We start from the raw sequence: 24,003 nt of genomic DNA on the forward strand, positions 1-24,003 counted from the left end.
AAGTTTTTGAAATGAAAAGTGTGCTAGTTTGACAGCAATATGGCAATTGAGTTGTTAAAAGGAAAAAAGTACGTTGTAGTGTAGTATGTTAAAAAAATATAAGTTTTATTATCATATTATTGAAAAATTTTCTTCGTGTTCTTGTAGTTGTAAAATTAATCATTTAAACAAAAAATCTATAAACGGATTAAACATTTTCACTTGGAGATAAAATAAAACATTTATAAAATTTTACTCAGATTGATAACATGACATAAATCGGACTTGAACCGACTTACTCACATTCATAAATCTCTAAACGGAGTCCATAACCACAATTGTACAATTGTTCGAACCTTGGTGAGGAACAATTGGGATTGTATGTAAATAAAAGTGAGACATTAACTGTGTGTGACCCTGTAATATAGCCTTTAGCAGCAAAACACAACTAGGCCCAAAGGGCCAAAAAAAACAAAAAACAAAGAAAGAGTGAGGGAACGGAAGAAAGGGGCGTAATAAACGCCGTCTAGACAGCTCTTTCTACTTAGCCACCTCAGAGGTTTGAAGCACGGGGCAGCAACAAAATTATAGGGCCAGCACGGGAATAAACCAAAATTGATAAACAGGCAATGGCAACAAAAAAAGAACATCCGCGAATACTGATGAAAAACAAGGAACAATACTAGAATGAAGCGTTGGCCGGGTTGTTGTTTGAGACGCCGTTGGTCTTGCTGTAATTGCGTTTGCGGTATCGGTTGTTACCGCTGAAATTACTGAAAAGGATGAGGAAGAATAACTGTGGTTAAATAAAAGACGTGGTGGGTGGGATTGGGCAAGACAGTTAATGTCTCACTTTTATTTACATAAAATCCCAATTGTTCCTCACCAAGGTTCGAACAATTGTACAATTGTATTGTAAAATCGTTCGACATTAACTGTGTATTAAAAGCACAGATTAACGCAATTACATAAGGAACCGATATAAAGAGGCAATGTAGAGAGGCCGGATAAAATCAGACTCGTAGGACCGAACTACCAACCGGGTTTGACGATCCAACGACCGTTTCCCGGTGGTAAAACCGGGCGAAAGTAGACTCTCTGGCCCAATGGCCATGGTCTAAAATCGTCTGGATCGGGAGCCCGCTCCTGGCCGCTTTGGAAGCGGCGGCGCCTCTAGTAGAGTGGGCCGTAAAGGAAGAAGTGTCTATTCCAGCCAGCCCCAGCTGGTCTTTGATCCAGCGACCGACCGTGGAGGGGGAAACAGCACTGTGTGGTTTCGTTGAACTTATGAAAAGGAAGGAAGAATTGCGTGTAGCTCGTAACTCGGCCGTGCGTTCCATGTATGAGTTGACGCAAAATACCGGGCAAATAGCAATATTAGCGGGCCAAGAATCGATTGAAAATTGTTTGAGGGGCCCCGAGTGTTGTGCTTTCCTTTGTCGTCCGAGCGTGAACGAAAGTTTTGAGTCGGAAATAGAAACGGAATCGAGAAGGATCGAAGCGATTTCCCACGTTCTAAGAAGCGAACAGAGAGCGATAAGTGTGACACATTTGCGGCTTAGTTCGAGGAGAGAAAGGTCTGTGGCGGCCTGAACATCAAAAAAGGAGAGAACTGTGTCGGGGTTCCAAGTAGCAATATACTTGGGCGTCGATGGTGAGTTGTTATAAAGCCCTTTTAGTAGATTGACGACCAGTGGGTCCTTGCCGACACGGTCCACACTACCCGGTTTCAAAGAAAGAGTAGAGGAGAGCATAGAGCGGGCTACATTGACTAAGCTATAACTCCTCTTAACACTAAAATCAGCTAGAAAGTTGGCTACGACTGTGGGGCTAGCAGACAGGGGATCCTGATTCCTTGGAAAGCACCAACTTCGCCAAGCGTTCCAGGCGGACTGGTAGGCAGCGACTGTATTCTTACGAGATGACGCGAGGATGAGATTGATAGCGCTTTCCGAAAGTCCGCGCTCTTGAAAGAAACACCTGATAGTCGCCACGCGATTAGCCGAACCGAATTGTTCTGTATCAGAGGGTGGCTCTCCCCCAGTGGGGAGGTCAGCAGGTTCGGGTGGGGTTGTAGCAGCCGAGGGACGTCGCAAGAGAGTTCCATGGCCGTCGGGAACCAGGGTTGGCTCGGCCAAAATGGAGTTAACAGAACTAGGTCTGCCTCCTCCTTCAACAGCTTCGACAGAACGAAGTGAATTAAATTGAACGGGGGGAAGCAAAATCCGTTCAGGCCTTTCCAGTTGAAGCTGAACGCGTCCACTCTCCATGCTTGTGGTTGGGGAAACCAGCTCACGAAACGAGGGAGCTGGCGGTTCCATTCGGACGCGAAAAGGTCCACTTGGACTTCCCAAATAGATTGGATGCTCTTGAACGCACGAGGGGACAGCATCCAGTCGCCTGAGGAGGGGGCCCGTCTCGATTCTGAGTCTGCTAACGTATTTAATATACCGGGGACAAAAACAGCGCTCAGATATAAGTTTCTTTCTTCGCACCAATGAGCAATACGAAGAGCGATTGAGCACAGAGATTTCGATTTACAACCGCCTAGTTTGTTAATATAACTGACAGCTGTAGTATTGTCAACTTCAATCACTACCGAACAGTCCCTGACAGATGAAGTGAAGCATTCGAGTGCTTTCAAGGCAGCGAGAAGCTCTAGCGAATTGATATGCATATCAAGTTCAGATGAAGTCCAGGGCCCACCTGTTCTCCTGTCGAGGCAAACAGCGTCCCATCCGATGCGGGAGGCATCGGAGGACAAATACACATCGGGGCGGGTAGAAAGCAGGCCCTTGCCCTTTGAAAAATTGGCCTCAGTGACCCACCAAGTCAAATCAGATAATGCTGCGCTGTCTAGGGGAACGATTACGTCCAAGTCATCGTGGTAAATTTTGGACGCTGAAATAAGAAGGGCCTGAAGGTGACGATAGTGCGCGGGAGCGAAACGGACCGCATAAGTGGCCCAATTCAAATTCCCTAAAATCTTTGCGAGTGCTCGAAGGGAACATTTCCCCTTTTTGAGAGCTTCTTTACATAACCGAGAAATATCAGCTATTTTCTTGTCGGTTAAGCGGAATGACATGACGAGAGAGTCGGTGATCAACCCAATATATTCTATGCATTGCGATGGGGTTGTTACTGATTTCTTGAAGTTGATCAAGAAACCAAGAGATTCGAGGGTGGAAATGACTTTTTTGACTGAAGCTATACATTCTTGAAAAGTAGCTCCAACGACGAGAATATCGTCTAAATAAATGACTAATCTAATTCCGAGTCTGCGAAGAAAAGCCACCGGAACCCTGAGGAGCTTGGTAAAGACCCAGGGTGATGAAGAGAGACCGAAAGGGAGGCAGGTATACTCAAAAGTCTTGTTCTTCCAACGAAAACGAAGGAACTTAAAAACGAACGATGCTCCTTAAAAACTGGGATGATAAAATAGGCGTCAGTTAAGTCTATTTTGGCCATAAAGTCACCCTGTCGTACTGTGTGACGGACAGTCACAATACCCTCCATCTTGAAATGTCTATATCTTAGGAATTGATTCAGCGGTTTCAGGTTAATTATTGGACGCCACTCATTAGGGCCTTTTTTTGGAACCAAAAAATACCGGCTTATATAACCAGCTTCCTCTCCTGCTTCGACCACTGCGCCTTTCGTGATTAGAGAGTCAACTTCCTCATCACAAAGAGAGGATTGAAACGCGTCCATCGTTGCGTTCGATGGCGCCTGGCGTTGAAAAGGGGGGTTGCCGAAAAATTCGAGCTTAAAACCAGAAGAAATTGTCGAGAGGACCCAGGGATCCAGCGAAAGCTGAGTCCAACCGTCAACAAAATGTGTTGCCCTACCAGCTATACGGAAGTCAAAAAGGCGGGGGCAGAACAAACTGTCGAGAGCAAATAGTGTCCAACTCAACAGAAAAACACATATAAGAAAGACATACCGGTTGTTGTCGTGATACCGTTGAGAAAAATTAGGATTGCTGGGACCTGCTGGTGGCTGGGGCCTGGGTTTGACAGGAGTGGATGCAGCAGAAGGGGCGACGGAGATGTTGACCAGTGCAGCAGTCTGAACTTGGGCCAAAAGTTCCCTGATGAAAGCGTCGCCAAAGAGATCTTCACCGCCAATAGGGAGCGTCTCAGCAGAGCGAGAAAGAAGGCCGACGTGGTTAGGGTGAACCTGCGACAAGATGTTGAGCCGTCGGGCGGTGGAGATATCTTTGAAGAGATGACACCATAACATCGTCAGTGATTTTAGGGCCAAAGCGTCGGAAGATTTCTTCTTGAATTTACTCTTGTTAACAAGAAAAAAGAGTGGTTTGGCCATGTCTAAAATCAAGTCAGTCTGCCTTCTATACACTTTTTCCTGCGGGTCGATATTAGCGACGGCGGCCGAGGAATTTTTGACCGATTTGAGGGCCGCGTAAAGTGTCTCGTCCAATCTAGGGTTGGTAAAAAGGTTGGAAGCGTCGTATCTCTTGTCCAGCTTCTCGACCGAAGGCTTAAATGCTTCTCTAGCCGCTTTCACTTGTTTCTCGGGGATTCCCTTTACAACCCACTTAGCGAGACGGCCAGAACTACGTTTTTTGAAAACGAACTTTTTGGGCTTGGTGTCAAGAAAGTCCGAGGAGCTAGAACTAGAGGTACTGGAAGAACTAGAAGAGTCAGAGTCTGAGCTTGAGTCCGAGCTTGAATCTGAAATCGATTTACGGGATCGTTTAGATCTCTTAGATTTAGCCATGTTTGCTGCGCGAGAGCGAAAAAAGATCTGAGGTGGCTAAGTAGAAAGAGCTGTCTAGACGGCGTTTATTACGCCCCTTTCTTCCGTTCCCTCACTCTTTCTTTGTTTTTTGTTTTTTTTGGCCCTTTGGGCCTAGTTGTGTTGTGCTGCTAAAGGCTATATTACAGGGTCACACACAGTTAATGTCGAACGATTTTACAATACAATTCCAATTCCGATAATAATTTGATGGTAATGGTGAAATGTAGTGATGACAATATTACTTAGAAGACAAATCTTTTTCAAAGAGGGGATTTTTTACATTTACTGGAATGCTTTAACTAAAAGTTAAGGATTCTAAGATACTCTTAATAAAAAAATACAGTGCCGGTCCAGTTATAGAACCGCCTAGCTATGGAATCGGCTCGGTTATCGAACCGATTTTTCTTTGCCGTGTTTCAGCGCCACCGTTGGCCGTATTAGGAACTATTTCGATTTTCTATGGCGGGAATGAATGGGTTTTGCCTTTTAAAACATGCAAAAAAATATTACTGTAATGGGTTTTATCTTTTTAGGCAATGTTGTACATCGGTTTAATGACCCAACTAATAATAATAGGCGTTAAAGCTATTCATACCAAATACAATAATAATAATAGGCGGTAAAGTTATTCATACCAAATACAATAGAATACAATAGCTTCCACTATTCATTCTTATCTTCTAGCACCTTGTTCCATTCCAGTCCTTCTACCAACTCTAATTTCTTTTTCCTTCTGGTATAACAACAGTTCTTCTAGTTCATCAAACCACTTCCTCTGTGAATGGTCCCCTACCAATGAAGATACACTAGTATCTCACCATTCATAGCCATAGACTATATTACACATATATTAAAAATCTTTTTAAGTTAGTCATAGCAGCGGTTCGAACACGGGACTCTAGATCTATAGCGAACAGCATTACCACTCTGCTGTGTGCCCTTACATTCTAAGACCGTCAAAGTTTGAGGGATGAAAGAACCGACGATAGGTGGCACTAAGATCGGGTGCTTGGTTATAGAACCATTCAGTTATAGAACCGCGCACAGGCCGGTTCTATAACTGGACCGGCACTGTACAAAGAAACCCTGTTTTTTTTTTAAATCTTTTATTTAGGTTTTCGAAGCAGTAGCAGTAGCGAGCGCCAGATGGTGTCGTCGTAACCCTTGTTTTTCCTCTGATTAGTTGTTGCCAGGTAACGCGTCACCACCATAGGAGGTATTCGAGTTTACAGGCCTTAAGAATTAAGTAGGCCTTGCATTGCACATCACAGCGAGAGCATAGTCATACACTAGATGGTGTGACTACTCCTGTTAGAGTAGTCCATGCTCCTGTACGCCCCACGTCACTTTTCGCAAGCCGCGCTCCCTCCGCTTGACCTGCACCAAGCGGATGTTTGACTGGGATAGGATATAGTGTATAGAACCAAAATAATTTATTCTTTATTCTTTTCCTTATTGTTTTCCGCACTCGCACTCCGTCACCGCCATAGGAGGTACTCGAGTTTACAGGCCTTAAGCATTTAGTAGGCCTTGCTTATGTCGATTTCGGAAGGCTGCACTTTTCTGCACTGGTGCAATTGCCCCGTGAAAAAGTTGTTCGAGTCTTAGTGCAATCCACTTTTTCGGTGCATCGATTTTGTAGGTTCCATTGGCACTCCAGCACCGTCCGAGGTCACTCAAAAACTGCACATTCTTGCCCGACCTTTTTGTAACTTTTGTCGATTTCGGATGGCTGCACTCGGTGCAGTAACCAGTGCACACTGGGTCGCAGCAAGAAGAGGCATGTAACGTCATGCACTCCACCGGGTTGTCAGAAAATGGAGGTTCCACTCGAACACTTTTTTAACTTTTTTCGCTCAACTAGATATCGATCATCGCGATGGCTCTCAGAGACGTTTCGTGGTGATTCCGAGCGATGGCAGCTTACAGCGTGATGCACTCTTTTGCATGACACGATGCATTTTCTGGTGCACACTCTCTACAGTGGAGTTAATGAATATTATTATATTTTTTATGAATATGATTTATTACACATCGGTGTGTTTTTTATTTTATTAACTGTATTGTTACCAAAGTGAATATGGGTCATCCCCTTTCACCAGGATATTCATTTTTAACAGGAAAACTTTAAGTCAAAAATTTAAAGCTATTATAAAAATGGTTATATTTTGATAAAATCTGTCCATTCCTGTAAAAAGCTGTCTTACAAAAGTAATTATTCGCCATTAATCAGGTAGGTCGGTGTGGTTCGGCAGATCTCCCCATCTCCCAATCACACTTGCCGTGATCGAAATCTTTTTTGATCGCGATCAAACTCAAACTCAAAAAATGATCGATCGATCAACTCATTTCTGCGCTCAAAATTTCTTATATCACGTCATCTACTGATAATTCGTGGAAATATGTTCCCATAATTTAACTCGCAATGTTTAACGTTTTTGCGTTTTACTGTACATGTTCGTTTTATTCACCACTAGATGGCGTATGAAAAATGAAAAATTGATCCCTGAAATGAGTTTCATCGCCGATCAAATTAAAAAATTTATTGATCGGCAAGTTTGCTCCCAATACATCATGTAATGTAAATAATTTTTTTGCGGGAAATCTATAACTCCAAAATCTGTAAATTTTGCATAATTGGATAGCTCTTAATGAGGACTATCCATTTCTGTAAAGTAATTAAACGAATTTATATTAACACAAAAGTTTTGATAGAAAGGTTGTTGTAGTTTTTGCTCTCTATTAATATACTATACTCAATAGACATAAGTAAAAATTTTATTTCTTTTTTAATTTTTTTTATGTTAATATTTGCTCACAAATTATACAGAAATGGATAGCCCTTACCAAGAGTTATCCATTTATGTAAAATTTATTAATTTTGGACCTATTAATTTAAAAGCTGGCATAATGGTTGGTGAATTCACGTAAAACACTTTGGGCCTTAAGTTCGGCTACTTGAGTTTGTGGGAAATCATTCAGTTTACGGTAAGTTTAAGCTAAATCATAGAGCCAGGTTTTGGCATATCGGTCGTAATTTATTTGGTACAATTAGATCTACAACCTCGGATAAACAAACATGGCCCTGGCATGCCGGCATCCATCAATTCAGCCATTATTCAGTTTCATTGTCTAGCAGCCGTCGGCTACTTCATCAAGGGCGGCCATCCGTTAGGTCAATTAGGATCATTAAGATGAACAGCAACAAAAAGCCGATAATACCACCCGGTTTCAGTTTCCAATTCATGTGTTCCTTGAAAATTTTTTGTCCTGCAACATTCAAGAAATACCCTTTGTCTATGTCAGAGTCTGAAAAATGATAGACGCAAACCCACGACTTAGCAGTGACTATATAATTTTTTCTTGGAATATATTTCATCCATTGTTTTTGCATTTTTTGGTCTTTTGTCTTGAACATCGCAACTTTTTCGGAGACAATTTCCTTTTTAACGTAACCAGAAGTGCACATAAGGACACAGCATTTATTCGGATTTTTTTTTAATTTAAAAAACCGTCTTTCGCTAACAAAAACACTTACAAAAAATTTGACGCAATTTTTTTCAACACGAGTTGTAGCGAGCTAGCTCTGCCCGGGTGAGCTTTTCCATTCGCTCAGCCCGAGTGAGCGAATGTTTTAGGTTTACAGCGCTCATGGCCTGCCGCCATTCAGGACTCGCAACTGTAAATGCGCTATAGTCAATGGCTTTGGCGTGTGTAAATTGGATTCAGAATTTTTATTCGTCTTTAATATTCAAAAGACTTGGAGTGGCACAGATGTTTAATAGTGACGAAGAATCCGTATAAAAACGTTTCAGCCAATCACAGCCGAAGTGAACCACGCTTGGTAACTAGGCGAGAGATTTAAATAATGAATATTACTTCATGGATTCACGTACTATACCCCTATAACCCTTTTAGAATTCAAGGCAAAACCTAAACACTTGAGGCAGTAAATAAGCAGTAGTCAGAAATAATTTTAAAATGTCTGTATTTTGGAATTCGCGTTTTTCTTTTCTTTTAATCTCAGTTTACCCTGGAAAAGAATAAAATCATAAATTTTAAATAAGGGTCACGGTACTGTTTGGCACAGAACAGAGCTGCACCTCTCATCGGCCTTCTCGGTGAAAACATTTGAACCGAAACTTCTACCAAATTACATCTATGGGAAATTAGAATGTAGTTACAGTTATTAAAAGAAAAATTGAGCAACATCTATTACCCATCAGCACTTCAGCTAGGTTGTCGCGAATAGGCCTTGCCTCACGCGCTTCTGTAAATTGGAGGAAAATGAATGAAAAATTATGGTATGATAAACATAAATGAATGAAGTAACAACCTCCATGGGCAACCTGGACTTCAATTAGCTTGTCCAGCGCCGGCATTGTCGGAGAAAACAATTGATCAGATAAAGCTTCTTTAAAATAAACGAAAATGAAAATTAGATTATAGATTTAAGTATGTAACCTTCATCACCAATGTGGACTTCAAATGCCTTCTCCCGAGTCAGTCTGCTGAAGAAATTGCAAGTTTAGTTTAGTGTTACCAAAAAGAAATATTAATTTTTATTATATATAATACCAGGTGCTCATAAAATCTTGTTTTTTCTCTCTCCTTTTTTCTTTCTTCTTAGCCTGATTTACCTTTTTTATGGCCAGTACGCTAGGAATATCCTGAAATGTAAAACTGGATGAAGCTAATTCTTTGGCTCCCAGCTGCTAAAATTTTCCGGCTTCAGTCAAGATAGCACTATAGCCTGCATGCATTGTTGGATCAGGACCCGTTTGAGGTAGAATTAAAATACTACATATATATCTACAGTACATGGACAATAACATAGTTGTAAACTTAAAATAACCATTAAGTAGGAAGCACGAAGAAATTTTTTCTAGGAGTCTTCTGAATCTTTTTCTATTTTCAGTTGCAAGAAAAGGGTTCATGTTAACCCCAGTTGACAGAGTTCTGCATGATCTCTGCTTTAAAAAGGGAGGATAAACTGTGACGAGAATCTCGACGCCAAACAAGTTTTACAGCACTTCTGGCTGCAGTAAAGAATAAATGAATGGTAAACTAAATAACATTTATATGAAGGTGTAGATAGGGGAGAACGGGGTCAACTTGGACACGGGTCATATTGTACAAAGACCCTAAGTGCTACATGTTATGGAAAAAAAATTTTTTTTTAAATTTTTGTATAGACTGCAATGTTTAACGTTCTAGAAAAAATATTGATTAAAATCGAATCATTATTGTTCTTGTTATCGCAGAATTAAAAAAATGGCCCTGTTTGATGTAATATTCTTCCCTATTACTGTAAGCATTTTTAAAGTGAAAAACAATACAAATGAATGAAATAATGATATGTGAAATAGCCAATTCATTTCTTTAATGATTGATAAAAAACTTAAATTTTAATGCCTTTCCAGTGTTAAGTTATTAACGAAATACTAAATAGCACCGGGTTGGGTCATTTTGGACACACAGTTTTGGGTTCATATCGGACAACTTCGATATTGGAGTGGGAGGTGCTTGTGGAGAAGCCATATACGCCCGTTTGTTTGTCGATACTCGATACTCTGTTAAGCCCTCCCATTTTACTCTACCCGCCTACAAATTGTCCATTTCAGCCCCCTATTTCGTAAAAATGACATAACTCTGTATTTTTCATTTCTATTGCAAATATTTCAATATGAATGAATAAAATATTGAATAAGCAGTCTACCCATATTTTTTTAAATTTATTTTATGTCTCCTTATGAGGAAAACTGGCAGTGTCCAATCTCACACCGTCCCTGTCCAGTTTCGCCCCGCCGTTTAAATAAAAACTAAAAAAAACCGACTTTATTAAAATCCTTATAACTCGTTTATTTGAAGACTTAAAAATTACAAAAAAATTGTGGAGTTACCCAAGAAGGTGCTGCACCATTAACTAAAAATAAATATTAGAAAAAGAACATAGAAATCTAAATAAAGAGGAAAGAAATTTTTTGTCCAGTTTGACCCCGTTCTCCCCTACTTACCAATGTTTTATTATCTTGGTGATTAATCGCTTTCTGGCGGCATCACTTTTGCCGTACTTCCTCACGTATTTGTCACCAACTGTACCAACCAACTTACCTATAATAAGCTTGGAAGGTGCAGTTGGCCCTGAAAATTCTGCTGAATAATCGGAGTCTTCGTCACTATTCAACATCTGTGCCACTCCAGGTTTTTTAAATAATAAAAACGAATAAAAATTCTGAATCCAATTTACACACGCCAAAGCCATTGACTATAGCGTATTTACAGTTGCGATTGCTGAATGGCGGCAGGCCATGAGCGCTGTAAACCTAGAACATTCGCTCATTCGGGCTGAGCGAATGGAAAACCTCACTCGGGCAGAGCTAGATCGCTACAACTCGTGGTGATTTTTTTTTCTAATGACAGCCATTTGTCTGCTTGGTTGCCATGGTTTCTGCTCGTTAACAGAATTTTTTCCTCTTTATCCTTTTTATACCCCCCGCGAACTGTTGCAAACTAGCTGTTGCTGGAAAACCGCAAAGCGAACCCATATAAATTTTTTTAAATTATTGTATTAAACTTATCGTTAATAAACAAGTGAACTGTGTGGCTAAAAATATTTTAAAAAAAAATTATTGTAAAAATTTCATTTCCTGCTTAACAGAATTGAAAATACGATAATATTCCCTATCTCTCTCATGTAAAGTCGGCCTAATATGGTAACTAGCGCCACCCAACGTCCTGAAATCGGAACCACATCGGGGAACGAGACTCCTCTCAGAGTGGAGGTACCTTCTCAACCTATTATACCATGATGTTTAAGGTATTTAAGGAATGTGTAATTATGTTAGTAACGTGACTTTTTTGGTATTCTTCAATTAGCAGGAAAAACCTAAAGCTGTAGAACTATACATTTGTTTCTTATTACTAGTTTGGTAAATTGGTAAAATGAAAAGACATATGACCTGTTACTTCAGATCAATTATTTTTACAAGTGGAGATTGATTCCACAATCTTCCACTTCTCAGACAGACACCCATCCAGAAAGTATGGGTGATAGATGATACGAAAACTCGATTAATAAAAAAATTTATATTTTAGTTTATTAATTGCAGAGTCATAGGCCAATGTGTGGAATCTGATATCCAAGCCCTTGAAACCCCAGCTGCTCTTCTCTTTTAACAATGCTATAAAGCAATTATAATTTCAGGAGGTAAACATTGAAACCCAAAACAATTTGACATTTTTTCGTTGGCTTTTTTGTTTAATGATATTGTTAAACTTAACTTTTGAAAACATAAAGTGTATCATATGTTTAGGGTCCAGTTACTGAAATGGTTGAGTCAAAAATGAATTTTACATTACTTTTGAACAGGTCCCAGTGGCAGTGTTTTGCATCTTTTTTTTTCATTATCTAGATAAGATAAGATAATTTGCTGATTCCAAAGATAAGATAAGATAAGATAATACAGAAAAATGCTAAAGATAAAGATAAGATAAAAGATAAATCGATTAATCAATCGATCATTAAAACGGCGATAAAATCGATTTTTAAATGAAATTTTTAAAAATAAATACTGATACATTGCAAAAAGTGTCCTTCCCCTTAGCAAATCATCATCAAAAATTTGAGCTGCGTCGTCCTCCCATCCAGGAAAGCCATTGAAATGCGCCGCTATCATGTTGCTTCCACCATCTGTCATAACCTTTTTGACCTAAACAAAAAAAATTATAGTTTTAGGGCTACGTTTCATTGACCTTTAAAGCTTACCTTCGTAAACGGTATATCCCATTTCTGTAATATATCCTCGTATTCGGCGATTATTGCGTCAGCGGTATGGCGGCTACGCATTTCTTTCACGCCCAAAAAGCAATTGAATAACTCAAAATCAGTAGTTACCGCTTGGCAGGTGAATCCAATGTACCCGCTCATGTTCTTTGAAGACCAGATGTCTAATATTAGGCTAAAACTAGAACATTTTGCGAGTTTTTCCCTAACTCGTTTTTTAACAGTGGCCTCTAAATCTGGTATTAAAGTGTTGCGTACTCTCTGGGCAGATGTTAGTTCATAGCCAGGAACTGCAAGCTAATATTGAATTAAAAGCATAAGAAATTTATAACACAATACACATAATAACAAAAAAACTACAGGTACCTGATGGAACCTGTAGTTAACCGACCTGGCGGAATCCGGGTCGGTTAACGATGTGCAATGGAAGATTTTCTTCGCAAATCAATCGTGTAACGCCCTCATCTAGCGAAACTTTTCTTCCCTTGCACACTGGCCTGGTAGGGTAGACAAAATTTACCATGGAAGAGCTATTTGCCGTATTTGGCTTGCTTTCGAGTGACGTAGCGGATGACGAAAAAGAATCCCACTCGTCTTTGTGTACTAACGTACAGTGGACTTTAAAGTTGGTAAAAGACGTTTTGTCTCCCGCAAAATACTTGTGGCACAGCTTGCAAGCGCCAAAAATTTTTACCATTGGGCTTTTGCGCCAATCCTGGAAAAAGTGTGATCGCCACTTTGGCCAAGTATTTACATTAAATGATGAAATTGGTATGGTTTCTGGTGGTGGTGAGAGCTGTTTCGTTGAAGCATCTATAGTCATTTCTCCTTCCTCATCTTCAACCAGAGCAGTAAGTTCTTCAAAATCTGCATCAGGTATCGATACCAAGCTGGCCAAATCCTGGTCTTCTTCATCTTGATGAGCCTTGTTCTTATTTGAGGCTCCAACTTCAATGAGTAATGAGGGTTGATTAAATATTCTTGATGCTGTACCTCTTCCTCTCCGACCTCTTCCTAAATTTTTTGTTTTTGCTCGTGGCATTGGCATTTTTCACTATGACAAAAAGTAAAAACATCAATAACAATGTTTGCTTTCATATAACCAAACACTCTAGCACTGAATGTGCAAGTTTAAAAAACATACCTTCAATTTTCAAAACCGTAAATAGAATTCAACAAAACCTGTGAAGGTTTAAACCGAAACCACAAAGAAACAGGCATGTCAGCCTGTCAGGCAAGGCAAAGCAACCAAGGAAAGGTTGAATCTAAATATTTTTTTCGAAGACCGAAAAAGAGACCGATTACAATCAATTGCGTCTTCTGTCAGCTCAGTGAACAATTCAGTCATTCACTTTTGAATGTCAAAAAAAAAGTAAAGCGTGTCACTTTCTTGATGGAACTTCTGTAGGTAACTAGACTGTATCTGCTCTTCTGATCTGTAGTCTCTAGTCTGCAACTCTGCATTCGTCAAACTGACGTTGCAGTTTGAGTCTAACATTATAATAACACTATTAGACAACAGAGAGAATCATGCACGAAAAAATAATCACGTGACAAAATCATCTTTTAAAATATCTTTTAAAAAACCGATAAGATAAGATAAAGATATTACAAAAATTTTTAACGATAAAAAACATCAAAAGATATCAAAATTATCTTATCTTATCTTATCTTATCTTTTTGAAAAGATGCAAAACACTGCCCAGTGGGGCATCCCAGTTTACGCAGCGGATGCCCCACTATACGACCTAGCAATCTTTATTGGCGGTCTTCCACTGCCGGGAATTTTTTATGCGTGCAATTACTCAGCAAGAAATTAGGTAACCAATTCTGTTTTAAATCAAATGTTAATTATTCAAATTATTTCACAGCTGTATTTAACATGTTAGAAAGAAAAGTTATGCCATAAAATAACAAAAGGGAGTATTCGTTGCTTAAAGGGTTAGAGACTCGAGGCAAATGGTTGCTGACTCATGGTGACAGCGTCGATAAGGTTGCAGAAGGGTTGCGTTGCGCCGCAAAATCTTCAAGTCATATTAATTCTGCCATTGCTGCTACTGAACGCCGTTTTAACGGAGTTCAGTTCCATCCTGAAGCTGATTTAACGGAAAACGGCATGTTGGATTCCTTTCCATTGAGTGCGAAACATTGATCTTGTTGGCTCTTGTAAAAACTACAGGACAAAAAATGTTGCATAACTTCTTGTTCGACAACTGTGGATTGCAAGGAGGTTTCGCATTGGAGAAACGCGAGCAGCAGTGTATCGATTACGTCCGGCGTACGGTCTTACGTAATAAAATCGTGCTCATGCTGGTAATCGGTGGAGTCGATTCCGCCGTTTGTGCTGCCCTTCTCCGTAAAGCTCTTCTACATGGTGACGACTCGTCGCTAGTGCACAACATCCATATTGATAACGGTTTCCTGCGTAAAGACGAATCCGAGCAGGTCGTCACTACTTTACAGCAACTCGTGCTCAATCACGGGTAACTTAAAATACTTCTCCGGACCGTTTAGAATCTAATGATTGGCCGCATTTGAAAGGAGATTAATGGTATCGCCCTGTCACATCTAAAATTTACGGTTTCTAATTTTCGTTCTACGACCGAGCGGAATGTATGGGTAAGACGCAGATTTTTTCGTTTTTTTGCTATTGTTTGTGAAACGGTAACATGAGTTTGACAAACAATAACCAAAAGAAATTTGCCTCTCGGACCAATTCCTCTCGGTAGAAACCAGGTGTAAGATCTGCTTTTAAACAATAGTTAAATAAAAATAAACAAGATAGAAAAGTTTGGGAAATCAAAAAAGGCATAGGGTACCCACTGCTAGGAAGAAAAGGCGGAAAATCTTAATTGTAGCTATGAAAACTTATTTTTTAACGTGAAGAAGTTGGTTTCTCCATAAAACGTTGCAGCCGCAGCAAACCAACTTCGACCAACTTGATCTCGGTCACCGGGGCGAACCCTACCGTCTATCTTGGGTTCACAGAAAGGTGGTAGGATTCGCTCCGACGACACTAGGGGAAATTATTTACATCGTGAAGCTGCGCATCTTCCCTCCTCTAAACAGAACCCCCGAGCCGTTATTTTTTTTTGTTTTGTGTTTGTTATTATTTATGTTTATTGTTTATTTTTCTTTTTGTTTCCTTTCCAAAATACAATGCTTTTTAACTTTATAATTTTGTTTTTATTTATTAGAATGTTACTTAACTAAGCAAGCATTTCATTACAATTACTGTTATAATTGTGAATTTCCACTCATGGGCATTCGGGTAGTGGAATCGGTTTCAAAACCCGATAGCATTACTGTGTACCCTATTTGACTTGTTTTGTGCAATACATTCAAGTTTTATTTATTTTCCCCTCCCATTCTTCACCCTCCCAACCTTTTTCAAGTTAAGGCCATATCCATACCCATATCTTTTTAAATGGGTATTTTGAACGAAAGAAAACCGCTTGAAAAGCACCTACCCGAGTAATGACCGATCAGCTATTTTCAGGTAGGTAGGTCAGTGCGGTTTTACGTGTCTCGGGAAATCCCTCTATCCCAGTACCCTCAGTGGGTATGATGACACCCTTTTACAACGCAGCTCATTTCCCTCACTTACCCAGAGCCTAAGACAATGAAAATTGTAGGATAAATGTCTTTTGTATATACTTCTTAATTTTATAGTAAATAAATCCTTTTTAAACCAATTTTGTATTCTTATTTCCTTTCACTTAGCATTATTTTGTACCTCAGACGGGTCAATAAAAATATAGTATTAATGGATGCCATATTTCATTATATTTATAGGGTTTTTCGACTAGCGCTCGGCACCACACCAATCATAAGAAACGTTTGTTAATTAATAGTAACTGAGACCAGAACTGGATTAACAAAATGCAAAAACTGACTGGTGCACAAACAGCAAAACCATGGCAAAACACAACGTACTAAAATTGAAAAAAAATTAATGCGTAACTTCAATATCACATATCGGTAGGATTAACAAGATTTAGGTTTTTTTTTTCGGAAGTTAGCTGCTAAAAAAAATTACATGTCAACATTAATGGAAGTTAAACGAGATCTCTTTTGAGTAACAATGATTCCTCCCGTACTGAAAGCCCTCTCGGAGGGCGCTGACGTAGCTACTATTGAGATTATTTGTTGTGCAACCTTCGCTAAGACGGAATATACAGTCTGTTTTGAAACCACCAATTTCCTATTTCAATTTCATCCAAATCTTTGATAGATGGGTTGGGAAGAGCAAGATACTTAGCTATGTGATCTCTTAGCTGTTTTTCTGATTGGTTGTCAAACTCGGGAGTGTTGTCACTACACCCGCAAAAGCACGAGAAAATTTTGGCTTTTTTGACGACGATTCTGATTCAGAAGGAGTTACTATCGTGGAAGAGGCGACTTCTAATGTTACTATTTCTGGCGGATCGACTAAAACAGACTCATCCAGCCTTTCATCGACAAAAAAACTGGTGCCAAAGCTGAAAAATTTGTGTAAAAGGCCTTGTATCAAACTAAACAAGTTTGACTATTGCTGACGACAAAGAAGTTGTAGCAATTATGGTAGTTCTATCGATATTTCAACTGAATTCAACTGTCAAAATTCGACAAATTGTTTTATTTTGTTTGTAAATTGTTCGAAATTCTTCACAAATAATTACCGAATAATTACTCCGTAAAAAATAACCGCAAACAAATAATGGTTTGAATTATTGGCAAATATTCGCGAATACCGTTGTTCGTGCACACCTCTGGGTCACACACTGGTCGCAGCAGACTAAATGTTGTGTTGCCTTAACAACGCAAGTTCTAATGGAAAAATAACCGGTCGTAGCAGGTACGCGATACACAGGAAGATACGAAGGTATGCGGTGGCAGGAAAAAGAACCGGTGCAGCTTTGCCATCAACATCATCTAGATGTGCGCGACCATTTTGCGCATTTCAGAAATTGAAGTATAATCTATAATTCGGAAGGCGTTATAACTTTTATTGCCACGTGGGAATAAAAAAATTACAACCAAAAAGTTGAGTGTGAAATCGATTTGAACTGCAATCAATATTTTTTATTTGATTTCCGGTCATTTTTTTTATCCGGATCGGGATTGCAATAAAAAAAAGTTTGCAATCATGGCATCTCTAGCTGCAGCTTACGGTTTCACATTGCTTAAGCTAAGAATTGTTTTTCGCTTTTCAGCGGGAAGGGCTCAGGGTCACACTCATACGAACTCCCTCGATTATATTTCAGGGTCGCAGAAACAAAAATCTAAATAACAAACGTCCGAAAATTAGGGTTGGAAGGGCTGCCTCAGGGCGGTGGCCATTCCTCCCTTACTGTTTCGCGTATCATACCGTTATGTGTTACGGTAGTTTTATTATCATTATGTAACGTCTTACGAACAAAAATGGTTAACGGAAAATTACTGCAAGCTCAATAACATCCTATTTGTCGGTTTTTTCGTTTTAACCTTTTTGTTTATTGAGCTCTACTGTATTAGCATTTTGTCATAGCATAAGAAAAGGAAAGCCCAGTTGGGCTAGGCTTAACATCGTCTTACTCGTATGTTAAAGTTTCACCGCAAAGGCTTCAGTTCGTTACAATAGTGTTATCAGTGCCAGATTACCCATTGGGCAACCCGGCGACCCGGTCAGCTGCCCGGGGCCCCGAGAGCTGGGGTGGGGGGGGGGGCCAACGACTGTCACTGTCAAAAAAAAACCTGGAGTTGTTAACAGTACCAAGATGTTTCCGGCATCAACGTGGACGTTGGACGCAGCAGCACCTGCATGTATTCACAGATGCAAGCACACAAGGATTTGGAGCTGTGGCGTATTTCCGTTTCATCTTCGGGGACCAGTCGATCAACGTATCCTTCGTCATGGCTAAAACTCACGTAACACCAGTAAAAGGACTCACGATCCCAAGATTAGAGTTGCAGGCTGCTGTAGAAGGCTTAAATATCGCCCTAGTAATCTGTCGGGAGCTCGAAATCGACTTACTTGAAGTTACCTTCCACACCGACTCTCAAATCGGCTTACGTTGGATCCATTCTCGCACTTGCCGATTTGAAACCTTCGTGAACAATCGGATTGGCAGGATCCTCCGGAACACGAATCGAAGACAATGGCGTCACGTTTCAGGAATTAACAATCCAGCGGACCTGTGTAGTCGTGGCATTGACCCAAACAACGTTGACGAGTTGGTGAAATTCCACGAGGGTCCATCGTTCCTGAAACTCGGTCCGTCGGAGTGGGATATTTGGGAAGAGATCGCAGAGCCGGAGGAAAGTGACGTTAACGTAATTCGAGTCTTCACAGTCAAAACGGAGGACGAAAATCACCCGATTGATGACTGTGTAAGAAGGTATTCCAGCTTACTGAAGATCCAAAGAGTTATCGCTTGGTGCAGAAGGTTCGCGGCCAACGCCAGAGCTAAGATGGGAATTTATAAGCCAACCGTGGGAAAGTTGACGGCCGAAGAAATGGTGACGGCCCTCACGCTCTGTGTCAAACGTACCCAAGAACTGGCATTTGCGGAAGAAATCTACGCCTTGAGAAAGAGCTTGGAGTTGCCTCTGAAGTCGAAACTACGCACGTTCAGCCCTTTCCTGGATGAAACAGGACAGCTACGTGTAGGCGGACGTATACTTCAGGCTCCAGTTGATTATTCCACAAAGCATCCCATCCTGCTTCAAGCCGATCAACTCCTGACGCAGCTGATTGTATGGGATCATCACACGCGGAATCTTCACATTCAATCTGAAAGATTGCTGGCGGATTTACGTACACGTTACTGGATAATCTCTGGACGTAACGTAATCAAATCGGTTGTCAACACCTGCTGGCCTTGCAAGCGGAGATCATCGAAACCCGTTCCGCCACTCATGGCATCGTTACCAGTTCACAGGCTTACTCCCTATCTATCTTTCACCTTTCGCATATACGGGAATCGATTACTTCGGCCCTCTAACGGTACGAGTCGGTGGAAGAGGATGTAGACACGAGAAACGTTGGGTATGCCTGTTTACGTGCTTAACAACTAGAGCCGTTCACCTAGAAGTCTCCGACGGCCTCAGTCTCGAAGAATTCATGCTAAGCTTTACCCGGTTCGTGAGTCTACGTGGAAAGCCGAACGTTGTCTACAGTGGCAATGAAACCAACCTCGTCGCTGGAGAGAAAGAACTCCGTCAGGCTCTAACGGAATTTGTAGAACGACACCAAGAGCTACAATCAAAGATGGCGTGTCAACAGATTCAGTGGCATTTCTCTCCCCCTCACGGACCAAATTTTGGTGGAGTTTTGGAGAGAATTGTGCAGTCGTGCAAACGGGCCATGAAAGTTAGCGTGGGAAATCGTTTAGTTACCGATCGGGTCCTACGAACGGTGATCGCGGAAGGAGCGGCCCTTCTAAACGCTCGGCCATTAACCCACCTCAGCATGGATCCAGAAGATCCCGACCCGTTAACACCGAATCACTTTCTTCATGAGGGAGCCCGTCCCTACGTGACAGTGGCCGTTGGGAAAGGTGATAGAAGTCCTCCCCAGTGAATCGGATAACGTTGTACGAGTGGTAAAAGTGCAAATCAGCAACCACAAAAACCCCTGTATTCGTCCAGTGACTAAGCTCTGTGTTATGGCTACGGCCAAAGAGCAGGACGTTTACGTAGAAGGTGAAAAAATTGGGTCATCTGAGTAAAAATCGAGGTCGTTAGGTCGAATTTAATGTAAATAGTCAAATCTGGTTTTAAAAAAAGTAAAATTGTAATGTAAATAGTCAAACCTGGTAAAAGGAATAAAAAAAAATCTCTGTATAAAAGAGTAAAATGAAGTATAAACTGTAAAATTGTCCAATGTAAAAAATGCCAAGTGTCAAAACTATAAAATGTAAAACTGGTTTATATAGTCATATGTAACAATGTAAAAAGTGTGAACCCCAAAATCTCATTGTAAAATTTCCGATGGCAAAGCCACCTATACCTAGTTCAAAGGCCAAAGGAAAAATTAGGTCGCCTACTGTTTGGGGCCGTTTACATACTACGTAGTGGGATTTTGGCGGATTTTTACCCCCCTCCCTCCCCCTTGTAGTAGATTGAAGTGTTCGGGCTGACTTCCCCCCTTGAAATTAAGTAGTAGTTTGCTCGACCCCCCCTAAAAAATATAGGCCTAACATGAGGAGCTTTCGCCAAAAATAAACAACGACAGCGTTGCCAGCTTAGGAAAAAAAAATCTACTACGTATCAAATCCCCGGGCCCCCCTCCCCCCTTGTATTTTGAAGTAATTTGTCTGACCCCCTCCCCCTAAGCCCACTACGTAGTATGTTAACGGCCCCTTTAACCCTTGACCGTTTAGGGAAACTGTTTAGTCCTTCACGAATATTAGACGACAGTTTCCCTTAAGCTCTCGCACTATCAACACCAAAGTGACCCGACTCAACATCATGGCTGAAAATCTGTGTCCATCAGTCTCCTCCGTCAAAGAAAAGTTAAAAATTTCCCGTGAACGTGAAGAGGAGTGTGCGGCCAATCTTCATCTTCATCGACAAGACCTACTGAGGACCCGAACGGCGGCTATCGACGTGGTTTTGGTCCACCAAAAGGCCATCGTTCAACTCGACCAAGAACTAGAAAAAAACTCCAAAGACATAAAAAACGTGCACGTCCACTTCATTTCTGAACGGGAAACCATTCTTAGCAGCTTTGATGGATCCCTGTTAAAGGAAAAGAAGAAAGCAGCAGAAGTTCAGCCGGATGCCCCAAAGTTTGTCACGCCCCGTCACACCCCGACGATCGTGTGCTTCCTGAGGACCCACCTCAACCAGCCGGGCATGGTGTCCTGCGGCCGCAAGATCTGGGAATGTGATGGCTTCATGCTGCAGACTAACCGGAAGCGGAAGGAGCTGCTATTCGCACAGCACAGATGTTTTGGCTGTTTTCTCCCGCTGTCCGTCGCCCGTCATTTGAAGTTGGCCGATTGTCCCCACCCGCGCTTCTGTGTCATGTGCGAGACCAATGACCACCATCAGATCCTCTGCGCACCAAGAAGGGTGTACCAGGGAATCATCCCTGAATAGACGTAGCCGTGGCCTCTAAACGTGGCGAGCTGGAGACAACAGAAGATTTTTCTCCTTTGTTTATTCTCCCTTTGTAAATTTGTTTTTTTTTTTGTTTGTTTTAGTACCTGTGGACAGGTGGGCCCGCTGTCACTTACAGTGCTGCCCTCACGGGCAGAATTGTAGGTGGCAAGGGCTTTCGTTTTGTGTTTACGTTGGAAGTGGCCCTTGCCCTTTTTTTTAAGTTGCTACCAACCCCTTCAGTTAGTGTATTTTTCGTAAGTCGTAGACGAGGACATATCGTCTACCTCCCCCGGAATTTGGTAACTAAGTAATTGTTTAAGCTCCCCAGTTCTCTCTGTTTAGCCCTCACGCCGGTGGTCAAATTGTCTTCCCCCAAATTAAGAAATAAAGCTGTTCAAATCCCACCCGTCATTTTCATTTCATTGTCACCCTATCCATACTTCATCTCTGTTCCAACGTCTCCATTGCACGTGAGCGTTAGGAACAGTGATAATCTGGTCGTCAGAAATTGGAGACCCGACGTCTTGTAACTGACAGGCCATTAATTCAACAGCCGTGGCAGGGCTTGAGACGTCGTGCCCTTCCTTGTACTGGTAGTTCAGAAACTGTTGAAGAAGAAACATCTTGTTTTCTGAAGCAGACTGTTCGAACTGACTGATGACACGTTTCCACATTTGTGTGGCAGACGTACAGGTAATGAGGGAGCGTTGTTGGTCAGAGCAGATGGTGGCCGAAATGAGCAGCTGTGCTGTGTTGTCCTTGTGATTCCAATTGTTGATGGCTGCTTGATTGGTGGTGACACCTGAGGCCACTATTGGATCTGGTTTAAATTCGGTTCCAAGTACTAGGTCCATCAAAGAGTGATTACGAAGCATTAGGCAGGTCTGAAACTTCCACACTTGGAAGTTGGCTCCATTGAGCTTGTCAATGTGGGCAACATCCTTTGCAGTGAAGACTGACACGTTTGCCATGGAAAGCAACAGGGTTGTTCTTGAAATAATAGATGTGCGGTAAATAATATAGCACTGGGCCCATAACCTGTTAACTTATATTCAATATGAACAAATATCAGAGGTTGCAGTGTGATCTGACTTGATCTGAAAGCTTCTGTATTGCATTTATGCAGGCTGAAATGAAGAAGAGACACACTACTTTAACAAATGAATGAATTCACATCAAAGTAGAACGCAGATACAGGGAAAGAAACAAGAACAACATACCTGTCAGAGAGAAGAGACACACTACACAGATTGGAGATTGACACCCACTGAATTAACTTGTTACATGAACTGGTAGTGACAACTAGCGGTCTCTCAAGGCACTCTGACAGATAGGAAAGGAGAAAGGGAAGTTTGGATTTACACAACAAATCAACATTTTCATTACTCGTTATTGTCATTATCGGGTCGGGTAATCGCGTAGCATATGGAAACACAAAACAAACAAAACACTAAAAAGTGTAATTGTTTACGAATTAAATATTCATTAATCGTATATAAATACTTTTTTCAAAATTTTAAATATTATATATCTCATCAAAATTTTATTTAATTATATTCATTAGTTAGATTTGCTCTGAATACTATTAACGCAAACAAGCTTTGAACGCGAAACTCCCGCGTCGCCGACGGAAACGTATTCAATAAGCCACTAACAATATGGTAACAGATAGCTAGCATACTGATAAAAATAAGAACGCCCCATTTCGGTGGAGCACACGAATCTTTAGTGCGCTCCACTAAGAAAGCAATGTATGCCGCACTATAGATGAAGAAAAGAAGTGTTTACGTCATCCAACGGATGAGACGCTTCGAACCATGTTTTATGAAGTAGCGGGGCTACTGAATCGTAGGCCTCTTACCACGCCCAGCGAAGATCCAGCTGACTTGCGTCCATTGACGCCCGCAGATTTCCTGAATCGGGCGAATACAGCCAGCCCACCAGTCGGTACTTTCGACGATGCTACCGAGAGAGCATTACCGCTATCTCCAGCGAGTACTGAACATTTTCTGGGATCATTAGAGGAAGGTGTATCTCCAGTCGCTGGCTGGACGTTCAAAATAGAAACACCCGACGACTAACTTTGCCATCGGAGATTTAGTATTGGAAATCGACAAATCGTTAAGACGGAGTCGATGGAATCTCGGCCGCGTCGTTAATGTATTCCTAGGCTCGGATGGACTTGTTCGTGCAATCGATGTGAAGTTGGAGCGGGGTACATTTCGTCGAGGGATTGAAAACTTTGCTCTGCTGGAAGCGGCATCCACCAAACCTTTTCAAAAGTCGCCGTATGCTGGGGAGTATGGTGTGGCGCCAGCATAGCGTCACTACGCGATGCCGATTTCTTTTGTTTTTACCGTTTGTCCCTTTGTTTCCCCAACCTTTACACCTGAGAACCGCCAAATGGT

General features: G+C 41.2%; 3 protein-coding genes across 3 annotated transcripts; 1 reads left to right on the top strand and 2 right to left on the bottom strand.

Moving 5' to 3' along the window:
• Positions 1–408: 408 nt before the first annotated feature.
• On the bottom strand, positions 409–4,747 carry LOC116926871 (protein AF-9-like). The gene is made up of 2 exons (XM_045169607.1): positions 3,923–4,747; positions 409–752 (listed from the first exon to the last, which is right to left on the bottom strand). Exons 1-2 carry the CDS (start codon positions 4,717–4,719, stop codon positions 662–664), a joined length of 888 nt encoding a protein of 295 aa, XP_045025542.1. The 5' UTR covers positions 4,720–4,747; the 3' UTR covers positions 409–661.
• An 8,300-nt stretch (positions 4,748–13,047) lies between these two features.
• LOC116934152 (GMP synthase [glutamine-hydrolyzing]-like) lies at positions 13,048–15,013 on the top strand. The gene is made up of 4 exons (XM_045170158.1): positions 13,048–13,126; positions 13,197–13,272; positions 14,447–14,664; positions 14,706–15,013. The coding sequence occupies exons 1-4, from the start codon at positions 13,048–13,050 to the stop codon at positions 15,011–15,013; spliced, it is 681 nt and encodes a 226-aa protein (XP_045026093.1).
• Positions 15,014–22,020: 7,007 nt separating this feature from the next.
• On the bottom strand, positions 22,021–22,724 carry LOC116928349. The gene has a single exon (XM_032935423.2). The coding sequence runs from the start codon at positions 22,564–22,566 to the stop codon at positions 22,021–22,023; it is 546 nt and encodes a 181-aa protein (XP_032791314.2). The 5' UTR covers positions 22,567–22,724.
• Between the last annotated feature and the right edge of the window lie 1,279 nt (positions 22,725–24,003).

This window comes from Daphnia magna, linkage group LG1 (assembly GCF_020631705.1).
Source record: "Daphnia magna isolate NIES linkage group LG1, ASM2063170v1.1, whole genome shotgun sequence".
NCBI lineage: Eukaryota > Metazoa > Arthropoda > Branchiopoda > Diplostraca > Daphniidae > Daphnia > Daphnia magna.